The 22074-nt window shown below is 43.0% G+C and overlaps 1 protein-coding gene across 8 annotated transcripts; it reads left to right on the top strand.

Moving 5' to 3' along the window:
* Positions 1-4784: 4784 nt before the first annotated feature.
* Positions 4785-21484, top strand: ATG13 (autophagy related 13). 8 transcript variants are annotated; one of them, XM_010711353.3, is made up of 17 exons: positions 4786-4892; positions 5568-5648; positions 6280-6399; positions 6845-6891; positions 7402-7542; positions 7985-8025; positions 8553-8649; positions 8996-9094; positions 9854-9944; positions 12267-12365; positions 14340-14423; positions 15111-15244; positions 15991-16108; positions 16796-16873; positions 17176-17292; positions 17753-17881; positions 18452-21484. In XM_010711353.3, the coding sequence occupies exons 1-17, from the start codon at positions 4791-4793 to the stop codon at positions 18527-18529; spliced, it is 1656 nt and encodes a 551-aa protein (XP_010709655.3). In that variant the 5' UTR covers positions 4786-4790; the 3' UTR covers positions 18530-21484. The 8 variants fall into 8 exon arrangements, with proteins under 8 accessions (XP_010709657.3, XP_010709656.3, XP_019471099.2 ...); XM_010711352.3 differs by having other exon boundaries at positions 14313-14423; XM_010711355.3 differs by lacking the exon at positions 8996-9094 and having other exon boundaries at positions 4785-4892; positions 14313-14423.
* The last annotated feature ends 590 nt before the right edge of the window (positions 21485-22074 follow it).

The following is a 22074-nucleotide window of genomic DNA, read 5'->3' as shown; positions in this document are numbered from 1 at the left end:
GCCCGGGGGCACCGAGGTGCGTGCGGCCTGCGGGCGGCCCGACTCCCTCCGCCCGGTGCGCCCTCAGCGCTGCCCGTTTCCCGTGAGGTGTGAGGGTGTTTCAGGGCGGGGGGGCTCACGGGCGGCCGCATCCTTCGTCCCTGTCTGAAGAGGGACTGCTGCCTCGCTGAGCTGCGGTTGGCCACGCAAATGAAGTCTGGGGTAAATCCAGATGATCGCAGGAGCAACGTGAGGTGGTGGAACCGTCCTGTTTGCAGAGAGGGATGAGGCGTTGCACTCAGCCGGAAGCCCGGGAGGATCAGGCAGGGTCCCCCGGATTTCTTTGGGGTTACATCAGCCCAACTTTCCCGACCGTGTGTGCACACTGACCGTGTGTGCACGCCGAGCTAAGACGTGACGATGGTGCTGTGGTACGGGACATGCAGCCGCACACTGTGTTCCAGCCCGTGCACTTCGGCCTGACATGCAGTGCCAGGACAGATCTTTGTGCTGACACATCTGTACAGCTCAGGGAAGTAGAGAATGTAACTGGCAGTCAACAGGAATTACTCCGTTTTGTTTCTAAGCAGGCGGAGCTGGCAGGGCTGGCTTTAGTAAGGCACTTCCTAAACTGGGAAGTCGTTTATCAGTTACAAAGTTCTGATAAGCAGGAAGAAGATGAGTCTTTAGTAGTCAAAACTTAACCATACAGTGAACTACAGAGCCTTTGATTTCATCAGAATGTTTGTATCATATGAATCAATTTTCCTCCTAGAATCTGCTTGTCTATGTTTTTTTTAACTCCTAGATCTTCAGGAATGAGTGCGACACACCTTAAGTTAGCACTGTTCCCTTCTCCCTCCCTGCCTTCTCCCTGGGTTTTCAGCAAACCTGCTAAGAAGGGGAAATGGAGATTAACTTTCAGTAACTGCAGTGGAGGTTAACTTTCAGTCTGTAGAGCTTGACTCACAGGCCTGGCCTTGGAGCTGATGTCTCCATCGTGAGCTTTTTATAGTTGCTTATTAATGCGCTGAAAATACCTGCTTGCACTGGCACTTCTTGATCATTGAAGGAGATCTTCTAGGAAAGCTCCCTTGGCAGCCAACCCTATTTATCAGACAATCTATTAAAATTTTCCAAAACTTTCATGTTCATTTTACCTGAATGATTCAACAAGGATTTTCTGGAGCTTTACACAGGACACGCTCAGATGTTGGATTTGGGTCCTGTGTTTACGAAATAGTTCTGAAAAAACAGTGGGAGTAGGGAACCCAGTGCAGGGGCATGGTCAGGCAATGGGAAAATGAGAACTGGGCTGAGAGCAGCCCACCTTAGAAGCTGTCACTGCTCCATGCTCTTTTCAATGTCAGCGTGACACTGTGGGACAGAAACACTTGAACAACTGTTTAGTGTTGATAAATAAAGGAGAGCGTTATGAGTTAAAGTTGTAGCAGCCGTAATGCAAACTGAAATCTCAGAGGAGACGTAATGGTAACAGCCTGTATGTGCTTTTCCCAGCATTAATGCTAATGCCCACTGTGTGTCGGGTGTTTCGGCTCCTTTCTCATTTGTGTGTCAAACACTCATTACACACTTAATTCCCAGACATGAAAGCTGTACGGTAATGCAGGTGCTCACAAGCACTGCTGTGCACCTGTTCCGTGGCACAGCTACAAGTGCCTGCATGCAGCAGGCTGCTGGCAGTGGGCACAGCGTGCTGGGAGCTGTCCTTCTCGGGGCTGAAGGGGACGGCTCTTGCAGGCTGTTGCATCATGCAGATGAGGTGCCATCACCTCATGTTCACGTGCCCTTCTCCTTGGTGAAGGAGACTGCAACTACCAGTGGAGTGTGTAAGGCACAATGCTTAGATATCTGACTGCTGGGTAAAGCTCATATTCTTCACTGCCTCGCAGCATGTAAGAGAGTGAGGCTTTAGCTAAAAAAGCCACGTGTGGCATTTGTCCTTTGAATGTTTTTCTCAGACTTTTCCGTTTAGAGGAAAGTAGAGACAAAGGCATGAATAAATAGGGCGTGGAAGTGGACACTGCAGAAAGGCAGCAAGAAAGCCAAAAGCTGTGTGGCCGTGATGCTTGGTTTACCTGTGAGCAGCCTGTGTGCAAGGTTCAAGCAGCACAGTTTCTGTTTGTTTGATTAAGGAATTCTTTGGTTGAGGGGGAATCAGTCATCTGTGCATTTTTGAGCAAGACTAAAGGTCAGTTCCTTCTGCTTGTTATTCCATGTAAAATTCGATCACGTTGCCCCAGAGTGGAGCATTGCTTGAGTGACTGGCACTTAGCAAGGACCCTGCTGGCATCACAACCTACAGGACTGAAGAGTTGGATGAGTTTGGTCAAAACAAGTTTGACAAGTTTCCTTCACATTCGGGTCAGGCTGTAGCAGCTAACCTGAGGCAACCAAGGCATTTTTGTAAATAAAATGTTTGCTGTGGTTCTAGTTCTGATTCTTCCAAGAGTGATCCCAAAGGTGAGCGCTGTCCTAAGCCCCAGCAGGTCACGCATAACCATCAGAGCACCCCTGCAAGAACAAGGAGGTGCTATCTGCCCAATGCCAGGTCTTGGGTGTGCCAGGGGCTGAGATCCAAGGTGATTGTTGTCCCTGAAATTACAGCTCCCTGACGTGAAATCCTGCCCAATGCTTGCTACTGTGCATTAGGCTCTAGTGAGTCAGCTGTTGTGGCTTTGGGAGCTTGAGGTGAGGGTATGAGCCTCCAAATGTTTTGTGGATGTTATACAAAGCTTGGGATCTTGCAGAAGGAATTGTGATTCAGGTGGAGCAGGGCAGAACTGTAAAGCTCTCATCTTCTGAACCCTGCATCTCAGGTATGTCTCTGAGGGCTACTTTTCTCCCCTCTGGAGTTATTTGGGTACAACGCTGTTAGAACTGATTCATTACAGTGCACAGAGAACTGTGTTGATGCTTCATTTCCTTTCTTAACAGACCAGAGAGCCAAACATCTTTCATTAGTTTTCTAATATCTTGCAAGTCAATATCCAGATTTTTTTCCAGTCCCATGAAGAAAATGTAGGTGCTATATTTGACAGCTCTTCTGCACCATAAGGATATAGCACTTCCTTGTAGCTTTCTCCAGGGGTTATAAATAAATGCTCTCTCTCTTATTTTCTCATTAAAAGCTAATTTGTTTGCTATTGGATGTTAATTTCAGTATTCCCTTTGCCGAGAAAAAGATGCGCTTTTTTAATACAGTATTTTGTTGGCCATGTGATCCAAATTTTGTTGTGGATCTTGGTTCCTCCTCCCTTACAGAGCTTTGCTCAGTTAAGACAAAAGAATAACTACAGCTCACTCTTTTTTTCCTTTGCAATGGGAAGGGTGTATAAAAAAAACCGTATTTTTTTTACATTAGAGTAGTGCATCATGAAGCATCTCCAAGGACCAGCTTCCTTTTGCATCCTTCCTGCAACAGAGAAACATGCAGTCTCTGGCTGGTGGATGTTAAGCACAGGAAAACGTTCTGAGGAGGTTAAAATAACCCAAAGGATGATCTGATAGTGCATCTACAGCTTGTGTTGTTAGCCTTCACATCAAACCACGACTTATAATTAAAGCAGTAGAGTACAGGAGGTGCAGTATGAATGTAGCTCTAGAACCTTCCACCAGTGTAGGTGCCCAGCTTTCTTTTTAGAGTCATTCAGAAGGCAGCACTCTAGAAAATGCTATGAAAGTTGCAGTACTCTTATGTAGCAGCATGACTTAAAATAGACATTTACTTCTGTTGATCGGGCTCTTTTGAACAGAAGCTGTGGATGTGCAGAGTCATTAATGATTGTCTGAGGTTCTGTGGATGTCTAGGATGACTGACCCTCCTCAGGGCTGCAGTTCTGCCCCTGTGTGAAGGTTGAGCACTGAGTGCTCCTGCTTGCTGAGAACTGTGGCGTTGCTGTGAGGGGCTGCACGCTCCATTCATGTGATGTCTGACGAGCTGCTTCGGGGTGATTAACCGTCTCAGAACAAAACCAGCAGCAGGAGTTAAGAATGAATTAATACTTTGAAAGCTTATGAGTAAAAAGCATTGATTAAAACTGCTCATTAAGGCAGTCCTCCCCGTGGTCTCTAAGTGATTATTAACCTACATGTGAAGAAACTGAAAGAAAATTATCGTTTCTCCCCGACCACGTGATGTGATGTGGCAGAAATCTGATTAGTAGCTTGGCCTGCCAGCTTCAGGCACTGTGCAAGCTCCATAGTGCTGCTAAAACCTTTCCTAGTCCTTTGACAAGCAAGCCACTATAACTGAGGGAGGTTGAGTATTTGTCATCAGAAGCTTTCGAGAGAAGCACATGTAGAATTGTGGTTCTTCCACTGGCAAAAATACGTCTTTTCAGTTGGTTGTAGGTGGATTTGCAGCCATACAGATTTACTGCCACATTTACCCAGGAAGCCTGTTTGTCTTGGCTTTGTCCTATGCAGTTAACTGAGAATATATTATATCTGAAGCCCTACTGCTGTGTCTGATGGATGGCTTGGTACAGACCCCAGTGTGGTGTTGGAGTGTTTTGGTTTGTTTTTTTCTTAAATTAAGCTAACAAAATTAGAGAAATTGTACTCTAATTGTGACCTCCCTTTGCTACTTCTTTCTCAGTACCTTTTGCATCGACCAGATATATTATTCACATGAGATTAAACATCACTTACGCCCCTCAAAGCTCCTGTTAGGATTTTGACAGGCCAAGGCTTTTGGTGCTAATTATTTCTCTTGAGGTGGCTTCTAATGGCAAAATATTTTGAAATCTTAAAATCCAAACAGAAAGCTGAAGGAAGACTTTGCTCTTATGCCTGTACTATATTTCAGATTGCCATATGCAATGGACACTGATCTCAGTTCGCAGGACAGGAAGGACCTGGACAAGTTCATCAAATTTTTTGCTCTGAAGGTAATTTTTTCTCCTGCACGTAAATTTTTCTTTTTTTCTTGTTTAAGGAAAAAGCCATAGGATCAGTTTGAGGTATATCACACTTCTGTCAATGCTGGGCTCCCATCAACGCACCTAATCATCCCACATTTAGGTGGTAACTTCTGTTGGGCTCTAAACTTCCTTTTCAGCCTATCTAAATTTTTATATTGCATTCAAAACCAGTAATACCAGAATGTTCTTTTGAAGTATGCTGATATATAACTATAACATTTGGCCTGCCTTGGTACCTATATTTTACTTGGTTGGCCTTGCTAGATGATTGTAGGTAATCTGACAATGGTTTTTTAACATACTAGAAGTGTACAGATTCACTTCTGTTAGTGTCCAGGTTCAGTAGTGGTTATACATTTTGATTCAGTAGTACAGAAAACTGTACAACTCCTGATCAGAAAACTGAGTTAGTCATTTCATGTTATTACAAAGAAAGTTTAGCTTAACACCATTTTCTATCTGACATATGTTTACCTATTATATATAATAATTTGATTATACCTGAGAATTAGCATAGGAAACTGCTTTCCTGCATTCTGGTGATCCCTTTTATTTTTCACTTGGAATTTGTCTGTTAGCTTCTGAGCTGAGGGCTCTGCTGATCTCCTGAGCCCAATGTGAATCGTGTGTGTTCTGTTTCAGACGGTACAAGTCATTGTCCAGGCCCGACTTGGAGAGAAAATCTGTACCCGCTCGTCGTCCTCCCCAACAGGCTCCGACTGGGTAAAGCCACGTTTTGTAAAGCAGCTCCATAAACTCTCTTGTTCGTTGTTTATTTTCGGCATTGAGAACACAGTGCAGTTCTGACAGCGTTGTGCAGCCCATAATAGTTATTCGTATAATAGCTACTAGGTTTGATTATGGTGACTGGCCTTTAGTTTTCTTGTTGACATGCAGCATGTCACTGAGGGCTTTTGAAGGGCTGATTAGAGGAGAGATAAACGATACCTCTCAGCAACTCCTGCCAGCTCACTAATGCACTTTGCCAAGATTTGCTGGAGATGGGGTGATGAGTTCCTTTCTGTCACAAGTTTGCAACTCTGCAATTCAAGACTGTAGAGTAATAGGCTGTATTAAAACTGGAGAGACTCAAGGCCCCACTCTGTGGGTGAACGTATGATGCAAGTGAAAGAGAGGAACACTATTTTTATGGCAGGATAAAGAAGAACATTTGAATTAGCAGTCAATGAAATGTTTGCAAATATAAAAAAGCCTCAGCCAATCTCTATTTCATAAATATTTCAATGAACACAGACCTAGTACGTTATATGTGGGCCGATGAATCTGTTGCAGTGTACTATTAGGCCGTTTTTCAAAGAAATGCAAAAATTGAACCTTCTCTTTCATTCTGCAGTTCAATTTGGCCATCAAAGATATACCAGAGGTTACTCATGAAGCAAAGAAAGCCTTGGCAGGACAGCTACCTGCTGTTGGACGGTCTATGTGCGTGGAGATTTCTCTTAAAACCTCAGAGGTGAGGACATAGTTAAAACAGGTGCTGATTTTTTATTGTTATTACTTTTTACTTTAATCCCAGCTCACTTTGCAAAGTTCTTACCCTTTAGCTCAAGAAAATGTGAAAGTATCTTCAAATATGAAGTTAGGCAATGTGCTAATGAAATGTATTGATTGCCAGAAACAATTCACTGCCAATCTTGGGGCCAAACACATAGATGATGAAACAGCAAAACTTAATTTCTTAAACCATGAGATGCTTGAGGAAGATATTCCCTCAGGTGATCAAGTTTTGTAGTGAGATGCAACACATTTTTTTCTATGGTTGCACTGTAAGAAAGAGGGAAACAGGAGAAATATATTTACTGAAAAGAGTGGTTAGAGCTGATTGTTAATGAGATGTTTGTTAATGAAAAGATTTGTGTACTGAAATGAGTCTTTGTTGCCATCTTTCTCTGGTCCAGGGGGATTCCATGGAGCTAGAAATTTGGTGTCTAGAAATGAATGAGAAGTAAGTGCATTCTTCACACCACCTTTTTGTTTGCTATTTGTTTGTTTTGGCTGATGAAGCTGAACAGTACTCACTCCATGTTGATGAGTAAGCACATAATTGGCTGTGTGGCTTGTAACACTTCATATGGGTTTTCTCTTTATCTAGTGCAGCTGTTAAACTGTTTAATATTAGTGTCAAGAAATGAAAATAATAAATATATTCCTTCTTAATTCTTTCATTGCAATTAGTATACTCCCCACCCCCCCAGACAGAAGAGCTCATCTGCTCAGTAACTCTAAAAGTGTTAAATACTGTGAAGATGTTACTGCCAAGTACAGAGCTGCATGGCATTTTTCAGCAAGTACATCTACAACAGGTGACTAAACTGAAGCAGGGCTCTCAGCAGAACACTGGGATCTTATTTTGGCAATAAAACTGACATAAAACAATTCACCCAGACTCATTTTGATTAAAAATTTACTTTCTTAGTAGGAACAGATGACTAACTTTCTCATTTGCATTCTGTAGGTGTGACAAAGAAATCAAAGTCTCATACACGGTATACAATAGACTGTCTCTACTACTGAAGTCTTTGCTTGCTATAACCAGGGTAACTCCAGCCTACAGACTCTCAAGAAAGCAAGGCCATGAATATGTGATATTGTACAGGTAAAGTGGAATGTGAAATTCCACATCCAGAATAGAATAAGCAGCAACTCTAGAACTGCATAGGGCAGCTGTAAATATGGTAAAAAGAAATTAGCGACAATAAATTCAAATGATTTGGATCTGTCTACTACTGAAAGGTGATGGAGAACTTTGGACTGTGCATTTATTACCTTATAACCTCATTCTGAGCTGTTGAATTCTTAAAGAAATATTCTTTGTTAGACTTGGCTACCTTTTTCTCTCTCTTTTTATGTGGCATGTCTTCCTCTGAAATAGCTAGAAGGTCGATGTGGCCATCCTAGCCACTATGTATGGTTTTTTTTTCCCAAAAAGGAAACGTGCTTCCAACTGTTCACTCATAAAATTAAATAGGGAACGTGAATATGTACAGCATTATGTCCCCACTGGATCTAATAGCTTTTCTTTTCTTCTTTTCCTGCAGGATATATTTTGGCGAAGTGCAACTGAGCGGCTTGGGAGAAGGTATGGTTAGGCAATACACAGAAACTAGAGCAGAACTATTTTCTGTACCGGTGAGCTATTTGTTACTATTTCTGAGTGCCACAAAAAGGAGAAAACCTGAGGTTTACACAATATTTGTATGTGGCTCAGTGAAGAGTCGTGTCGTAAAGTGACAGGTGTAATGTGGTGCTTTGGCACAATCTAGAGTAATTTGCCAGTTTGACCCAGAACTGGAATAAGAATATGGAGGTAATATTAAAGGAGCAGGACCAGTAGAGGAGACAGTGATCTGCTCCGGCTCAAGAAGTGCTTCAGAATAGTATTTCAAACCAGGATAAGAAGTAACATCAGGTGTTTGTAGATAAAGTATCCCACCAAGACAACCTAGTGCTACTTTGTTACAGATTCTGTGTGCATATTTGGAGTTCAGATTGCAAGGGATAATGGAAGCACTATAGAAATAAGACCACAGGATGAAACAGTAATGAAAATAAATAATCAGGTTCTATGTACTCAGTAGAACTGATAATCATTTTTTAACTTTATAGGTTTTCAAACAGTTCGTGTTGGGACAGTGGGTACCCCAGTGGGCACCATCACTTTATCTTGTGCCTACAGAATCAACCTTGCTTTTATGTCAACCAGGTGAGAAAATGAGATAATGCCAACTTTCACAGTAATGTACTATTAAACCCTTCACACTGTGAGCCCCTATATCTTTCCCTTCTGCTTATCCTTTCTTGCTGAAATTCTCCTTAATGGAGAATATTCTCTAATGCTTAAGTCTTGCAGCAGATGGAGTATTTGGGTTGCCCTGAGTCAGATGCTGGAACTCCAAATCGCTGATGCATGCTTGGAGTTGCAGAGCTGCATTGTAAAGATACTCTGGTCCCATTAGCAGACACTAGGGCTCTCTGAGGATACCATGAACTGGGATATACTAAAGAGTAAAAGCAACCTTACAATAATGCCATTGCTTGTTGCCTTGCAGGCAGTTTGAGAGGACCCCTCCTATCATGGGGATTATCATTGATCACTTTGTGGACCGCCCCTATCCCAGTTCTTCGCCCATGCATCCCTGCAATTACAGGTGAGGAAATGCTGAGAGAAGTCATGGGCCACGGTGAAGGCATCGTTATTCCCAAACACAGAACCTTTTCCACTGACTGCATGGGAAGGGAGACTGGAGGATTAGGGTCTATCATGCTGATTTAGTCAAGCATATAAGAAAAGGCAACATTTCTCTTCGTGTCTAGAGTAGTGAGTGCAGCAAGCTCTGGGATATTGCCAAATTCTTTATGGCAGCATTTGGACACAAAAGAGGTTAAATCTTGACTGTCTCTGTGAGTTTAAAAGGGTAGCACTTAATCTTGCTGCTGAACTACCCAGAGGCATGCAGTTCCAGACGTATCCAATGGGGAAAGATTAAAGGTGAATTTCTCTTTGTAGATGCGAGGTTTGTCATCTCCGAAGTTCATGTGAGGGCACTCAAACTGGGACCAGTGGTATTGTTTGACAATGGTTCTGTAAGCACCAAAGATGGTAGCATTGGCTGGTGTAAGAAAATCTGTCTTTGGTATAATAAATAAAACAAATAAAAATCATAGAAGGAAGTTTCTATCTGGGGGTAGAAGAGAAGCCCTTAGGATAGTCCCGGGCAAAATAACATTTTCGTGCCCTCTTTTCCTCAGCTCTGCCAAGTAGATTATGAGAGCTCTTCAAAATTCTCCTTTCAGCTCCACTCAAATACTCTCAGCCTCCTCGCAGCATTTGTCCCAGCGTGTTTTGCTGTTTGTTTGTTGTGTGGAATATTTCCAGTTTCGATGTTTTTGTTTTCTTGCTACTTTAGAGCTGGTGAGGACAATGGTGCAGTATACCCCTCAGTAGAAGATTCCCAAGAAGTGTGTACTACATCATTCTCCACCTCTCCTCCATCTCAGGTAGGAGAAAACAAGCTCTTTTTATTCCTAGGTAGAACCATCACTGATAGTGTAGTGTGTGTACTTCTACATCAACTACTGTGCAAACATGCAACCTCCTGACAGTAATTAAAATGTGTAGGCTTCTTATTCAGATGGTTGTACTCTGGGTAAAACTTCATTAGATACTGATTTCAACAAGATGGTGGAGGATTAGAAAAACTAAATTACTGAAAGAACAGAGATACACTGGAAGATGACAGCAGTGTGCTAGATACATGCATGTACTGATACTGCAAAAAGAGGAATTCAAGAGATCAATGTCAGGCAGCATAAGTAGAGGTAACAGGCTGACACTGAGAAAGAAATACTGAATTATCAGGAAAATGTTTATGGCATGGTCATATTTTCAGGCTGCAGAATGGAAAAGCAGGAAAAAGACAAAAGCCTTATTAGTTGGACCATCTAGAACTTGTTGGAGGAGCAGAAATATCAGCAAAGAAATGGGTCATTATATTGAGCTAGGGAATTAATTTAATTCTCTGTACTTCTACCTACCCATGCCATAGTTATTTAAGTTTCAGTTTTAAAATACACATAAAACAAATGCCTTGTGAACCTTGCAGAACAGCAACTTGGATTTCTCCCTTTCCTACTGTCCATATGTATCTGACTCCACAATGATGTACTTCAAAGGACTGGGCATTTGTTGTTCACCTACAGCTTTAAATATTCAGGAATGTTCTTTGCTGTTCAGTCAAGCAGATGGCTCTACTGCATTTTAAAGACAATCTAAAGACTCTGTAAATCTCTTCCTCTGAATGTAAAACACAGAAAGAAGTCTAATTGGAATGCCACTCCAAACTCAGAGAATATGCTGTGGGACTTTCTTCTGCTTCAGAGGAATTAGTATGCTTGGTTTAGTAGAACATGTTCTATTGAATGAATGAGCCAGAAACGAGCTTTTCTTAGGAAACATTTTTTCACCACCTGGCTTTTGAGTGACAGGGCATTAGGCAACATTGAACTGATCAGCAGGCACACACGGTAAGTCTGACAGAATAAAGATTTTCCTGTTCTGGGATTCAGGAGGTGTGTTTGTGACTCAGTTGTATTCTGCCTGTTCACAAAGCAGGTTAAATGCAGTAGGGTTCATGAGGAAATTTCCACTGTCTTGCTTGTGACAGTATTAAATAACGGTATGAATGTTTGTAAGTACAATGAAGCTGGCATTTCCCCAGGGAACGTGAAGTTTTACTGTCACCGAAGGGAAAAAGCTTTATGAAACCAGATGAACCTTGAGGATTCACATCAATCATGAGCCTACATTCTTGCTTTTTACATGGCTCATAGCTTCTGTTTGCTTATTTATAAACAACTGCCAGTCTTCTTTACAACAGTTAAAATCGGCTGTTTGACAGATTGGTTTCTTTCTCCATCTTTTTGCTTACAAATTAACGCTTAGGAGAACACAAGCAGCTGTGTGGTGTAGACAGCATATAGACAGCTCTACCTGCCTTCCAACTAGAAGTGAGACCTGGTCTGTGTGATAATTTCTCCCCATCAGCTTGTATAACATATCTATTGTGTGTTTCTGAAGTATCCCAAACGTGGAGTAAAATCTGGCCTCAGGTAGTACCCTGAAACGCAGCTTTCATAAAACCATGCTAGTAAGAGAGTAACTGGTACAAGGTATGTGACTGAACCAGAGTCGGGTTACCTTTTTGCATTAGCACTCTCTAAGACAGCATTTACTTTTGGTGTCAGTCCTGGTGAAGGAGCTCTCTCTTCCCATCAGTATATTTGAATCTCCCCTTAGTCTGGTCCCTCCTTAGTCTAAGGCTGCAGCACAGACATGCAGAAATACAATCTGCTGCCCTTCTAAATGCAGGAAGACTAGGAGCGTGTTCAGACAGGTGGAAAGTAAATAAATTCAGTGTTATTTCTACATTCCAAAAGTAAAACTGTTTTTACCTTTTTTTTTTTGGTAACTACTTGGCCTTGTCATTGCTGATTGGCTGGTAACAGTTCTATTAGCTGTGGGACAGTATCTGGCTGTTACTTTCTGTCAGCAGTCACTGGAGTCTTAAATATTACCTGTGTAGAATAGTTTCCTGAGACCAGAAAGCAGTCAGTTCTTTATAAAATGAACATGTTTCTGGCAACATGGAAATATTCTGCTCTATGTATAGGCATGGCTGCTGCAGCCAAACATTCTTCACTAGCATTCAGTTCATCCAACTCTTTATAGTTCTTCTCTGAAGCCCTTTTCTCTCTTTCTCTCTCCCCTTCTCTCATTCTTTCTTTTCTTTGTTTCCTCTGTGCGTCTGTGTTTGTGCACAGTGTGTTTTTACTGTCACAAAGGCACATTTTCAGACTCCTCCTCCTGTGGTGACGGACACCTTGAAGGTCCCAGTGATGGGGCTGGCCTTTTCACATCAAGTGAGTTTCCAATAGGATGTGTTATACGTGGCCAGAAAGTAGTGGCATGACTGAACAAATACAGGAAAGTACACATTTGACAAAGCAGAATGTTTGTTGTGCATGGGAAAGGCTGGTCAGCCCAAAATGGGGCAGGTATGTTATTTGAAAATGTAACAGTTTGCAAAACCAGTGTGCTCTAGATATAAAATCCACCTGCAGTCTTTGTGCTGAACAGCAGATCTGCATAAAGCAGCCTGTAAAACTCAGAAGATACAGGAGAAAGAGGAACTTTGAGCAGGGTTTTAAAAGGACTTCACTGGAGTGAGTTTAAACAAGAAAAAAAGGCACAGCATAATTTTCAGGCTGGTCAGGTCGAGAAGGAGCTAGCATTTCCCACCTCTGAGGTAGGAACCGTCCCTACAGCAATAACACTGAGGATGCAGTGAAGAGCACACCCTGTTGCTGGCTGAGAAGGGCTGTATGTAGTCTGACAGGGAGAGCAAAGGGACAGAGGAAACAAAAGTCATAAAGGCAAATTGATTTTCTACCCTTAAAGAAGAAATATCTAACTTAATAGAAATACAAATAAATTTTGGCCCCACTGATGCTGGAGGCCCTCCCAACTTCAGTGAATGTTATCTACTTTCATTAGGAGCCACATCTACTTGGGTGTTTCTCTTGTGTGGATTTCAGTGAGGCTCAGCTGCTTAAATGCCTTTGCAGCTGAAGGTCTCCCAAAGACAGGACAAACATCCTTGAATAAACAACAGCAGCTGCAAGGATTAATTGTTAGTCAAAGACACAGGAGGCAAGGGCACAGCACTGAGTGTTTTCTCTTAACAGTCAGTAGCCCTAGAACTTGCACAGTCATTAATTAGAACTTTTCCTGGACTACTGGATTACAACAGAGATGCTGTTAATTTAAAGGAGAAAAAATAAATTCACTTCCACCTGTCTTTCAGGTTTCAAGTAATACCTTATAAAGACCTGAGTTTACTCTTCTTTGTTTGCACCTTACAGGTCTGTCTAAAGTCATGGTCCTCACATTTTTGCAAGTGTCTCACAAGAATGGACAGAGAAGTACCTTATAGGAAAGAACATTTAGGTACCACTATAGTATCTGAGCAACACTCCCTAGAATTCCTTAAGGAATTCCTACAGGAAGATGAGTGTAAAATCTCCAAAGCAACATGAGTTCTTCAAAAGGAGTCAAGTTGTCTGGACATTTCTACAACAAAAATAATAATATTGTACCTGCTTTTCTTTAAAAAGAATAGCTCTGTTCATCTTAATAAGCCTCATGTGAATAAAAGTGCTGCTCACCATTCAGTTTCCTGCAAATTTCATCAGCGTTGGCACTGCTAGGGTATCACATGCAGGCCCTGAGAAGTGTTCCTCTTGAGGCCAAGACAGTCAAAGCAGGAGAAAGTTATTTAATGTGGTTAGATTTCTACTTAGGGAAATCTAAGTGCATAAGGAACTTCTCCAGAGTTTCATTGCTTGCAACACTTCATTCCTAAAGCAATCTCAGAAGGGTTAGCTTCCCAGTTCTCTCTTCATCTAGCACATTTATGGGGCATTGTATTCTTTGGCAGAAGCTAACTGGTATAAAACACTGAAATGTTAGCTTCATAAGTATGCAAAACAAGCCTGTTGAGCAGAGCTTCCCTGTGACTGGATGTCAGAGATCAGCCGTACCTCTCACAGCCTCCTGTATGTGTAGGAAACCAGTCATGACAAAGCCCAAATTTAGTTCCCTACAATATTAACTTCATAAAACAATAACTTTCATGAGGGACTAATGAAAACCTAGCATTCTTCTGCCAGCCTGAAACACTGTGCTCTGCCTCTGACTTCTCCTGTTCCTTCTTCAGTGACTGATGATTATTCAGACTGTGGGACATTCCCCTTCCCTTCCTCTCCTCTCCCCTTGCCCTTTTTTTTTTCCTTCCTCTTCTTTCTTAGCTTTCCAGCTCTCGTCTTCCCTATCAGCCTGCTGCCCTGGGAGTTGGATCAGCTGACATGGGGTATCCTGTACTCTTTGCTGGTGGCTTGAATGCTGCACACCCTCATCAGGTACTTGTAGAGGGTAGAAGAACAAGCGTAGCTGGTATTGCAACCCTCTTGTGTCACCTCTTAAGGGCTCACTTAAGGGAGGCCTTGAAACTAGTGCATGCATTAGTATCTTCTGTCAGGAACAAAAAGAATCTAGGCTAAGAATAAGGAAAGCACAAGTTGCACAGAAGCTAAGAATTGGCTCCTCAGCATCTTTGACTGTGCTGGGGTAGGGTAGGGGTCATGTAGAGAAATGGCTAAAAGATGTCAAACCTGTTTGTAAAACCAAATCCAACCTATTTGCCTGCACTGATGTGCCACTGATTTCAAGCCCTGGCTGTGTTACAGAGCTGCTGCCATTGTAGCTCTCCGAGCACAGCTCTGTAACCTAGATGCAGGACATGCTGACAGACCACACTGGTGTATTTTTTCTGATAAATGGATGCAAATAAGTTCTGTTCTGTTGCATAGGACAGTTCTTCTGTGTAGGAAAAGCCTGAAATGGAGAGGAGTAGGAAGGGAACAAGAAAGAGCTTGTACTCAGATGGTCACCTGCTTAATATCACCTGCTGCCTTGTGGGTGTGAGAGCCCAGTCATATGCCAGAAACCATGACTTAGTTCCCGTGACTTGGGAATCTGCTCTGTACTGCACTGTGTTGCCGACCTACTTTGGAGGTGTCTAACTTAATCATTCCTTTCCATCTCAGTTGATCTGTCCAGGCAAAGAGGGGGGAGTTCCCCCAGTTCCTAGCCAGCCAGCACATGGCACTCAAGCTGACCAAGAGAGGACATGCACCCCACTAGATGGAGTGCACTACTCAGCAGCGACTCCTTCTAGTAGGTAGGTTGGTTTTCGATGACCCTCCACTAGTGCTAACACATTTGGAATCATGTTAAGATAAAAGTGTTTTCCCCTTTTTAGCTATTGGTTTTAGCATAACTGTTGTTTTTCCTCCCCCTGAAACAGCAGTTTTATCTGACTGGGGCTTTCCTAGCACTTTCCTGGGTATATGGTAATAGTCCTCTTACCAGAAGACTCAGCCTTTTTCTTCGGTTATTTTGAAGTTCCAAATGCCTGTGATAGGAAAGCAAACAGGCCAGAGAAATAACTAAGAGCCATTTAGTGAACTAATAATCCTAGCTCTGGCTGTTGTGATGCATTAGACTGCTACCTCTGTAGTCAGAGTGAATGATAGTATTCTGCTCCTTGACCTCGCCTCCTGAAGATCCTTGTGGTGATTGTATTACTGAAAAAATAATGGTGATGAACAGGAACAGCTCTGAACATACACATTCTAGAGTTAAGTCCCCCTCCAAAAAAAAGAAAAGGCTATTTCAGTCAGCAGCACCTTTTTGTTCAACTAAGTAGTTTTGTTCCAGATTTAAGCAAAAATCTGATTCCACAAACATCCCACTCCCCTTTTCTGCTTATGACTGAGGAGAAAGGTGTGGTACAAAGAAAATGATTTCTGTTTTTCTCCTTTTTAATATTGGGAGTAAATCCAGAAAAATGAAGGAGCCTTTAAGAGCATACTGTTTGCTTGTATTGGTTATGCAGCGAGTCACTAGTTTGTCTTCCTTTCCCAGCGAGGACACAGAAACAGTATCAAACAGCAGTGAAGGGAAGTGTGGCTCCCCACATGACCTTTTGGAGACCATCTTTATCCGGAAGGTGGGAGCTTTTGTCAACAAACCTATTAACCAGGTAACTAGCAGACAGCTTTCTCACAACCATATGCTGCCTCTCCTGCCTGTTCATACAAAGAGGAAACAAAGCACCCTGATGCCAGGGCAGTCCAGGAGACTGAGGGTGCATATTTCTGCCTGCAGCATTTGCCTGCGGTTTTGTCAGAGGCATACTTTTCATAAAATCCTTTTGGGATGTGACAGCTGCTGAATTTGTCCCACTTTGCCAACACCCAGTCTGGGTACGGAAGACTTCATACTCCCCAATGATCCCACAAAGCTGGCAGCAAGCCTCCTTTCCTTGAAAGGATGTGCAGTAGGCCAGTTCATCGCAAGTAAGCAAGCATTAAGGAAACTCAGATAGGGCAGCTTAGAGATAAGTCCAGTTGCTACAGCTGCTTTAACTATGTTTTTAAGCCCTCTCCTAGGCCCTTTGGATGGGCAAAGGGTGTTCGTTTGATTGTGTAGCAGTGTGTTAACTCTTGCCTGTCTCGTATAAGGTGTTGTATATGGAGTGTGTGTCTGTATGCGATCAACTGAGTACAACCTATTTCATATTTTTTTAAATGAGGTTGTCAGCATCCTGCCAAACTGATGATGTGATCTTGGGCAATTTTTAGTAAACCTGACAGAGACTTTCAGTAGCCTTTGCTGTGCTGGGTAAGCAGAGTCTCTTAGTGAAATTTTGTTTGCTGAATCTCCTCAGGTGACCATGGCCAACTTAGACATTCCTTTTGCTATGTTTGCTCCCAAGAATGTTGAGCTGGAAGATAACGACCCCATGGTAAGCCCCTTCCCAAGGAATAATCTGTGCCTTCTCAGCATCCCTCATGCAGTATCCATGCTATTCCCTTTCTTGAGTACACTTTAGCGTTTATTTTGAGGAAAGAACTAGCTGCTTGAAACCCAGGAACTGGGGTCTCCTGTGTTGAGCCTTGGGCTCTACTGGTATGCAAACAACACGTGTGTGCTACTGCAGCATGTGCTCATCATCCAGCCTCCTAACTGCCCACACAGCATAAAAACATGCAGACAAATGAGTTCATAAATAACATCACTACTCACCATCTTCAATTTCTTGGGCAGGTCAATCCTCCTGATTCCCCAGAAACTGAATCTCCTCTACAAGGCAGCTTACACTCAGAGGGCTCCAGTGGCAGCAGCGCAGGGAACACCCACGATGACTTTGTTATGATTGATTTTGTAAGTGCCCTGATCAGCATTCTCACATAACCCCTACATCTTGGGTGGGCTTTGGGTACTGGCACAATAGCGAATGACATAAAAGTTGTTTTCATGGGAGGGAAAAGGCCCATGATTCAGACTTCCAGCAATCTCCAAACCACAGAGGGCACTGATACCAGCAGCTACCAATTAAGTAATCCAGTTCCTACCAACACCTGGGCTATTTGTGCTCTCTAATGCTTAAAGGAACCAGATTCCACAAAAATGCTCCTTTCTAAGTGTTTAGGCAACCACAAATCTTGGCCTCGCTTGGCCAAGCTTTAGCTGGAGCTGTTCAGTTATTTAATCTGCACTATTACAACAACAGTTATAATACCAAGATATTTACTTGTAGGAAGTAGTGACTTTATCTGAGATTATGACAAAAGGGAAGCAAATGTCTCTGAATGAGAACTGACGGTGGTGTTTCTGATTCTAGAAACCAGCATTTTCAAAAGATGACATTCTTCCAATGGACCTGGGGACATTTTACCGTGAGTTTCAGAACCCCCCTCAACTCAGCAGCCTCTCCATTGACATAGGAGCTCAGTCCATGGCAGAGGATTTGGTATGGAACCATACAACTTCTTTTCGTGGGAATCATACATTATAGTACTCTCTCTATTCCTAGTTTAAAAGAATCTGACTAAGGGGGGTCCCTCACTAATATGTTTCAGATAAATGCAGATTTGTTTATAGCACACTTGAGCCTCTGAAACTTTTTTGTTTATCTTCAAGCTGAAAGCTGCTACCAGGTGCTTGCTGTAGTTGTCATTCAAACTCCCAAAACTATTCCCTCAAAACTGATCCCGCTTCTGGTCTGTAAGGCTTAGTGACAAACGAGGCTTGATCCTGCATTCTGCACACAAGTAAAATCCTGGTGGATCTGCACAAGGCCAGGCCAGTGCACTTATTCTTCTGCAGAACACACACTCTGGTCAGAGTGCCTTTCTCAGGGTCCCTTATCAGATCCTGTCAGAGGACTCTTGGTTTTGTGCATGTGGGAGGGGGAGCCCAGAGTGGTGGAGAGGGGTTGGGTTGCTTAGAAAAAGGAATTTTTGCCTTACAAGGATGCTTTAAATGCAGTCTCTATCTGTTGAGAATGAATCCTGATCTGCATCTTTCTTTGCCCCTCCAGGACTCGTTACCAGAGAAGCTGGCAGTCCATGAGAAAAATGTCAAAGAGTTTGATGCCTTTGTAGAAACCTTGCAGTGAAGCGATTTTCCAGTTTTGCTGGAGCAGTTCTTCTCCTCGGAGCGTCCTGGAGAATGATGTCAACAAATATCTGTCACCCCTGCTCTGCCTTTGGTCTTGCTTTGACTATTTCCTTCCAAGTGAGCTTTCTTTGATTGCTCTTTCAACAGCAGGTACAGCTCGTCTGCTGGTTTTCCTCAGCTGCTCCACTGCATAGTTCTGGACTGCTCTTCCTGTTCGTGTTCAGTCTTGAATTTATGACCAGTAGGTACACAGGAAGTCAAACTCCAATGTATGAAATTCATTTTCTCTTCAGTCTGTTCTGTGTGGAGGGGCTTTGTGAAAAATTGCCATCTTCTTCCTCCAAAGATCCTATGGCGTGAGTTCCCTCAACACAGCTTCTTGCTAACAGACATTTTTTTCCTACAGTCTTTGATCCTGTTAGAGCATAGAAAGCTTTGGGTCGTTTCTAAGGTCTGTGAGTTCAGCAGATCAGCAGCTCTATGTCCAGGACATCCATTCCACAGAATGGGCCATTTTAGCCTGACTTCAGTGTGAGTGCCTGGAGCACAGGGAGAGACATCGGCTTTGGGACCTGTGTAATACAAGTTACCTTTGTTTTTCTGCTTCTAAGGAACTGAGTCTCTACACAGTCGTTGTGTGACACCTTCTGTAAAGACTCGCTGATAGGCAGGAGAGAAACTACAGAAGTGCTTTTCCACATTTCCTTTCTGAGTGTACTGACACTCAGCTATGTTGAGTTTACCAGTTTTGACTGTGTTGGCAAGCCTGCACGTAGCAGCTGTGATGCTGAATTCGTAGTCTCTGCTTTTGAAATGTAACTGTAAATACTAGGAATCCTATTTCTTTAGGGTTACGTAATTAGGAGTCTTAGTCTGAGATACTTTCCTCTAACCCACGCAAACTCTCCTGCTTTATGGTTAATAGATGATCTTAAGAATTGAGAAATATTTATTGCTTTTAAAGAAACCTATATTTAAAATATGTTGTTTTCATGTAGTTGTGCGGGTCATTCTGCCTGGATCACTGCAGACAGCATGTGTGCCACGGAACCCTGTCCAGTGAGTCCCCTTTTGCAGGAAAATATTCAAGATATTTATTTTATAAGACAGACTTGATTATTCTAATACTCTGTTTTGGGGACTATGTTTCCATTTCATCCAGTCACGGCCCACTGATAGAATGAAATGCACACATCAGTGTAGTGGAGTGGCAGGGACTTAAAAGCTGTGTTCTGATAGGTATGGATGAATTTGCAGTGTTCTTCAGCCGTTCAGAAGGCAGCTTCTTTAAAGAAGCACATTTTTGGGAGCCTATGGTACTTTTTAATCAGCTGGCTTTCGATGAGCTGAAATTTTATTTTTGTAATGAGCTGGCTATTAGCAGTGTGACTGGCTGGCAGCACTCTGTGGTTGATTAGGCTGTTGTATGTCTTTTGTCTGATATAAGGACAGGAAGAGAAACAGTGACACTAAGCAGAAACTTAGAGAAGGTTGGTCTTCTTGTGGTTCGTTTTCCTCCTCCCACGTATAACTAGAATGAGCAACTGCAAGGCCCCTTACTGTCCCATACACCTTTTTTTCCCCTTCCTACAAAAGTGTTGTTCCCTCTACACCGAGGAACCATCTTCACTTCCCTAGAGTGGTTAAGTAACCAGCCTTCAAGACAACGCGTCGTGGCAGCTTCTTCAACTGTGCTGCATCCTCAGCTGAAAGACATGGTTAGCAGAAGACTGGGGAAGCTCAGCTCCTCTCTAGAACACTAATTCTGTACCCACTGGTAGAGCAAGGAACCAAGTTCAGAGTAGAGCTTATTGTAAGGTCAGAGCAATGCAGTGCTTGAACTTTACCAGTTTCTGGTTAAGAGGTGTGCTCCATGGGAGGACAGGTGAGCTCTAAAGCTCCAGTTATAGCCGTGTTGAAGAAGCACCCACCAGAACATAGCCAGATAACTCACCCAATCCAGCTTTTCTGAAGCCTCACACAGACACTGCTTACTACTTGCAAAACAAGATGCACAGATGTTTTTAAGAAGTTTCTAAATGGCTCACAGATTGATTTAAGTTACATGGGGTTTAATAAATACTTGTGTACACACAGCCAGAGCCACCTTGCTTTACAGGTGGAAGGGGTATCATAAGGGTGCAGAAACTCAAGGACTGAGTGTCACCCGGCTCTCATCTCTGCTCACAGGTTGGTCTCTATTGCCCTGTAGGACATAGCAACCGCCCTTCTGTGAGCTGTCACCTTTTTCTTAGCTTACAGCCAGTGCATGGCTGTATGATCCGAGCTGCCAAGCAGCAGAGATGGGGTAACGTGCTGGTTTGCACTGTATTCAGGGAAGAAGGCTAGAATAGGTTGAACTTTATCTAGCCAGCGCACCTGCTGGCCTCTGGGCACACTGAAAAGCTGTAGATGGATTTGGCAGAAGGCATGCCCTTTTTGCTGATCCTGCCCAGAAGGTCCCCCGAGCCAAATACTTGTGCTCATGTGTTGCCACAGCTCCCGCATTTCGTAGAGCAGAACTTCAGTGTGGCAGTTCTTTTCTATGGAAGGCTGGAAATTAGTCTATGTAAGCTGCTGGTGTTGAGCTGGATGACCATAGCAATAAAGAGATTCTTTAGGGCTGAGTTATGTGCCTCTTTTCTGGATGTTCCTCAGCTTCAACACGTAGTTGCTTCATCTAGGCTCTGAGTTCTCTGACCACTGTGTAAATGCTCAGCTTCAGGAAAGATCTAGCTGCTGCTGTAGCCTACTACAGATTGTACTATGGGGGCTGCTTATTTTAGCAGATGTCTGCTCAAGTCTGTGCTAAGGACAGCATGTGTATAGCTGCTGCTTTACAGATATTTTGGGTGAAGGAAAAGGCTCCTAAATTGTATTGTTTTGGAAATAGTCTCCATTGTACTTCAAGTATTCAAAGAATTTCCAATAAAACTTTTATGTAAGCAATGGACAGCAACACTGCTCCGTTACGCGCTTTCCTCCACATCTGCTGCCAGGTTTGGGATGGTCCCAACCCCTCCGTCTTTGTCCTCCAGGAAACTGGATGGGCAGAGCTGCCTGCCTCTGCCAGGAGTAGCAGGTGCAGTGCACCACTGTGTTACCGTTAGAGTAGTCAGCCAGGCTGTGTATAGTGTTGCTTAAAGTTAACCCCAGATAATGTGATGCCATGTAAGGTGCTGACATCTTCCCTTCAAAGGAGAAACAATAAGATGGTAAAAATGGATGCATAAATACAGGCAGTGCTGATTCAAGCTGCAGCATAAAGGATGTCTGGTTTTTATAAAGACAGAGGAAGATGCAGGAAAAAAAGTGACAGTATAGTGCAAGTTTCTATGAAGGGAAGTATTCCAGCTTGGAGAGCAAGGATAACTCAATCTTATCAGAAACCAGTATCCCATTGCAACCTTACAGCTACTGAGATGCATACATTATGTGTGTGTTTGTATGTGTATTTATCAGCATCACTTCATGCACTAAGGAAAGATGCTGCATGATGTGAGAAGCAGTAAGTGCCAGCAAACTCACACAAACCATCCTGGG

Source organism: Meleagris gallopavo, chromosome 5 (genome assembly GCF_000146605.3).
Source record: "Meleagris gallopavo isolate NT-WF06-2002-E0010 breed Aviagen turkey brand Nicholas breeding stock chromosome 5, Turkey_5.1, whole genome shotgun sequence".
Lineage (NCBI taxonomy): Eukaryota > Metazoa > Chordata > Aves > Galliformes > Phasianidae > Meleagris > Meleagris gallopavo.
This window is presented reverse-complemented; position numbering and strand designations above follow the sequence as displayed.

Coding starts and splice junctions, on each gene's coding strand:
- ATG13 (XM_010711352.3), top strand. CDS start 4,791: ATGCCTGTACTATATTTCAGATTGCCATATGCAATGGACACTGATCTC. Junction 4,893..5,567: donor TCAAATTTTTTGCTCTGAAG/GTAATTTTTTCT, acceptor GTTCTGTTTCAG/ACGGTACAAGTCATTGTCCA. Junction 16,109..16,795: donor TCAACAAACCTATTAACCAG/GTAACTAGCAGA, acceptor GAATCTCCTCAG/GTGACCATGGCCAACTTAGA.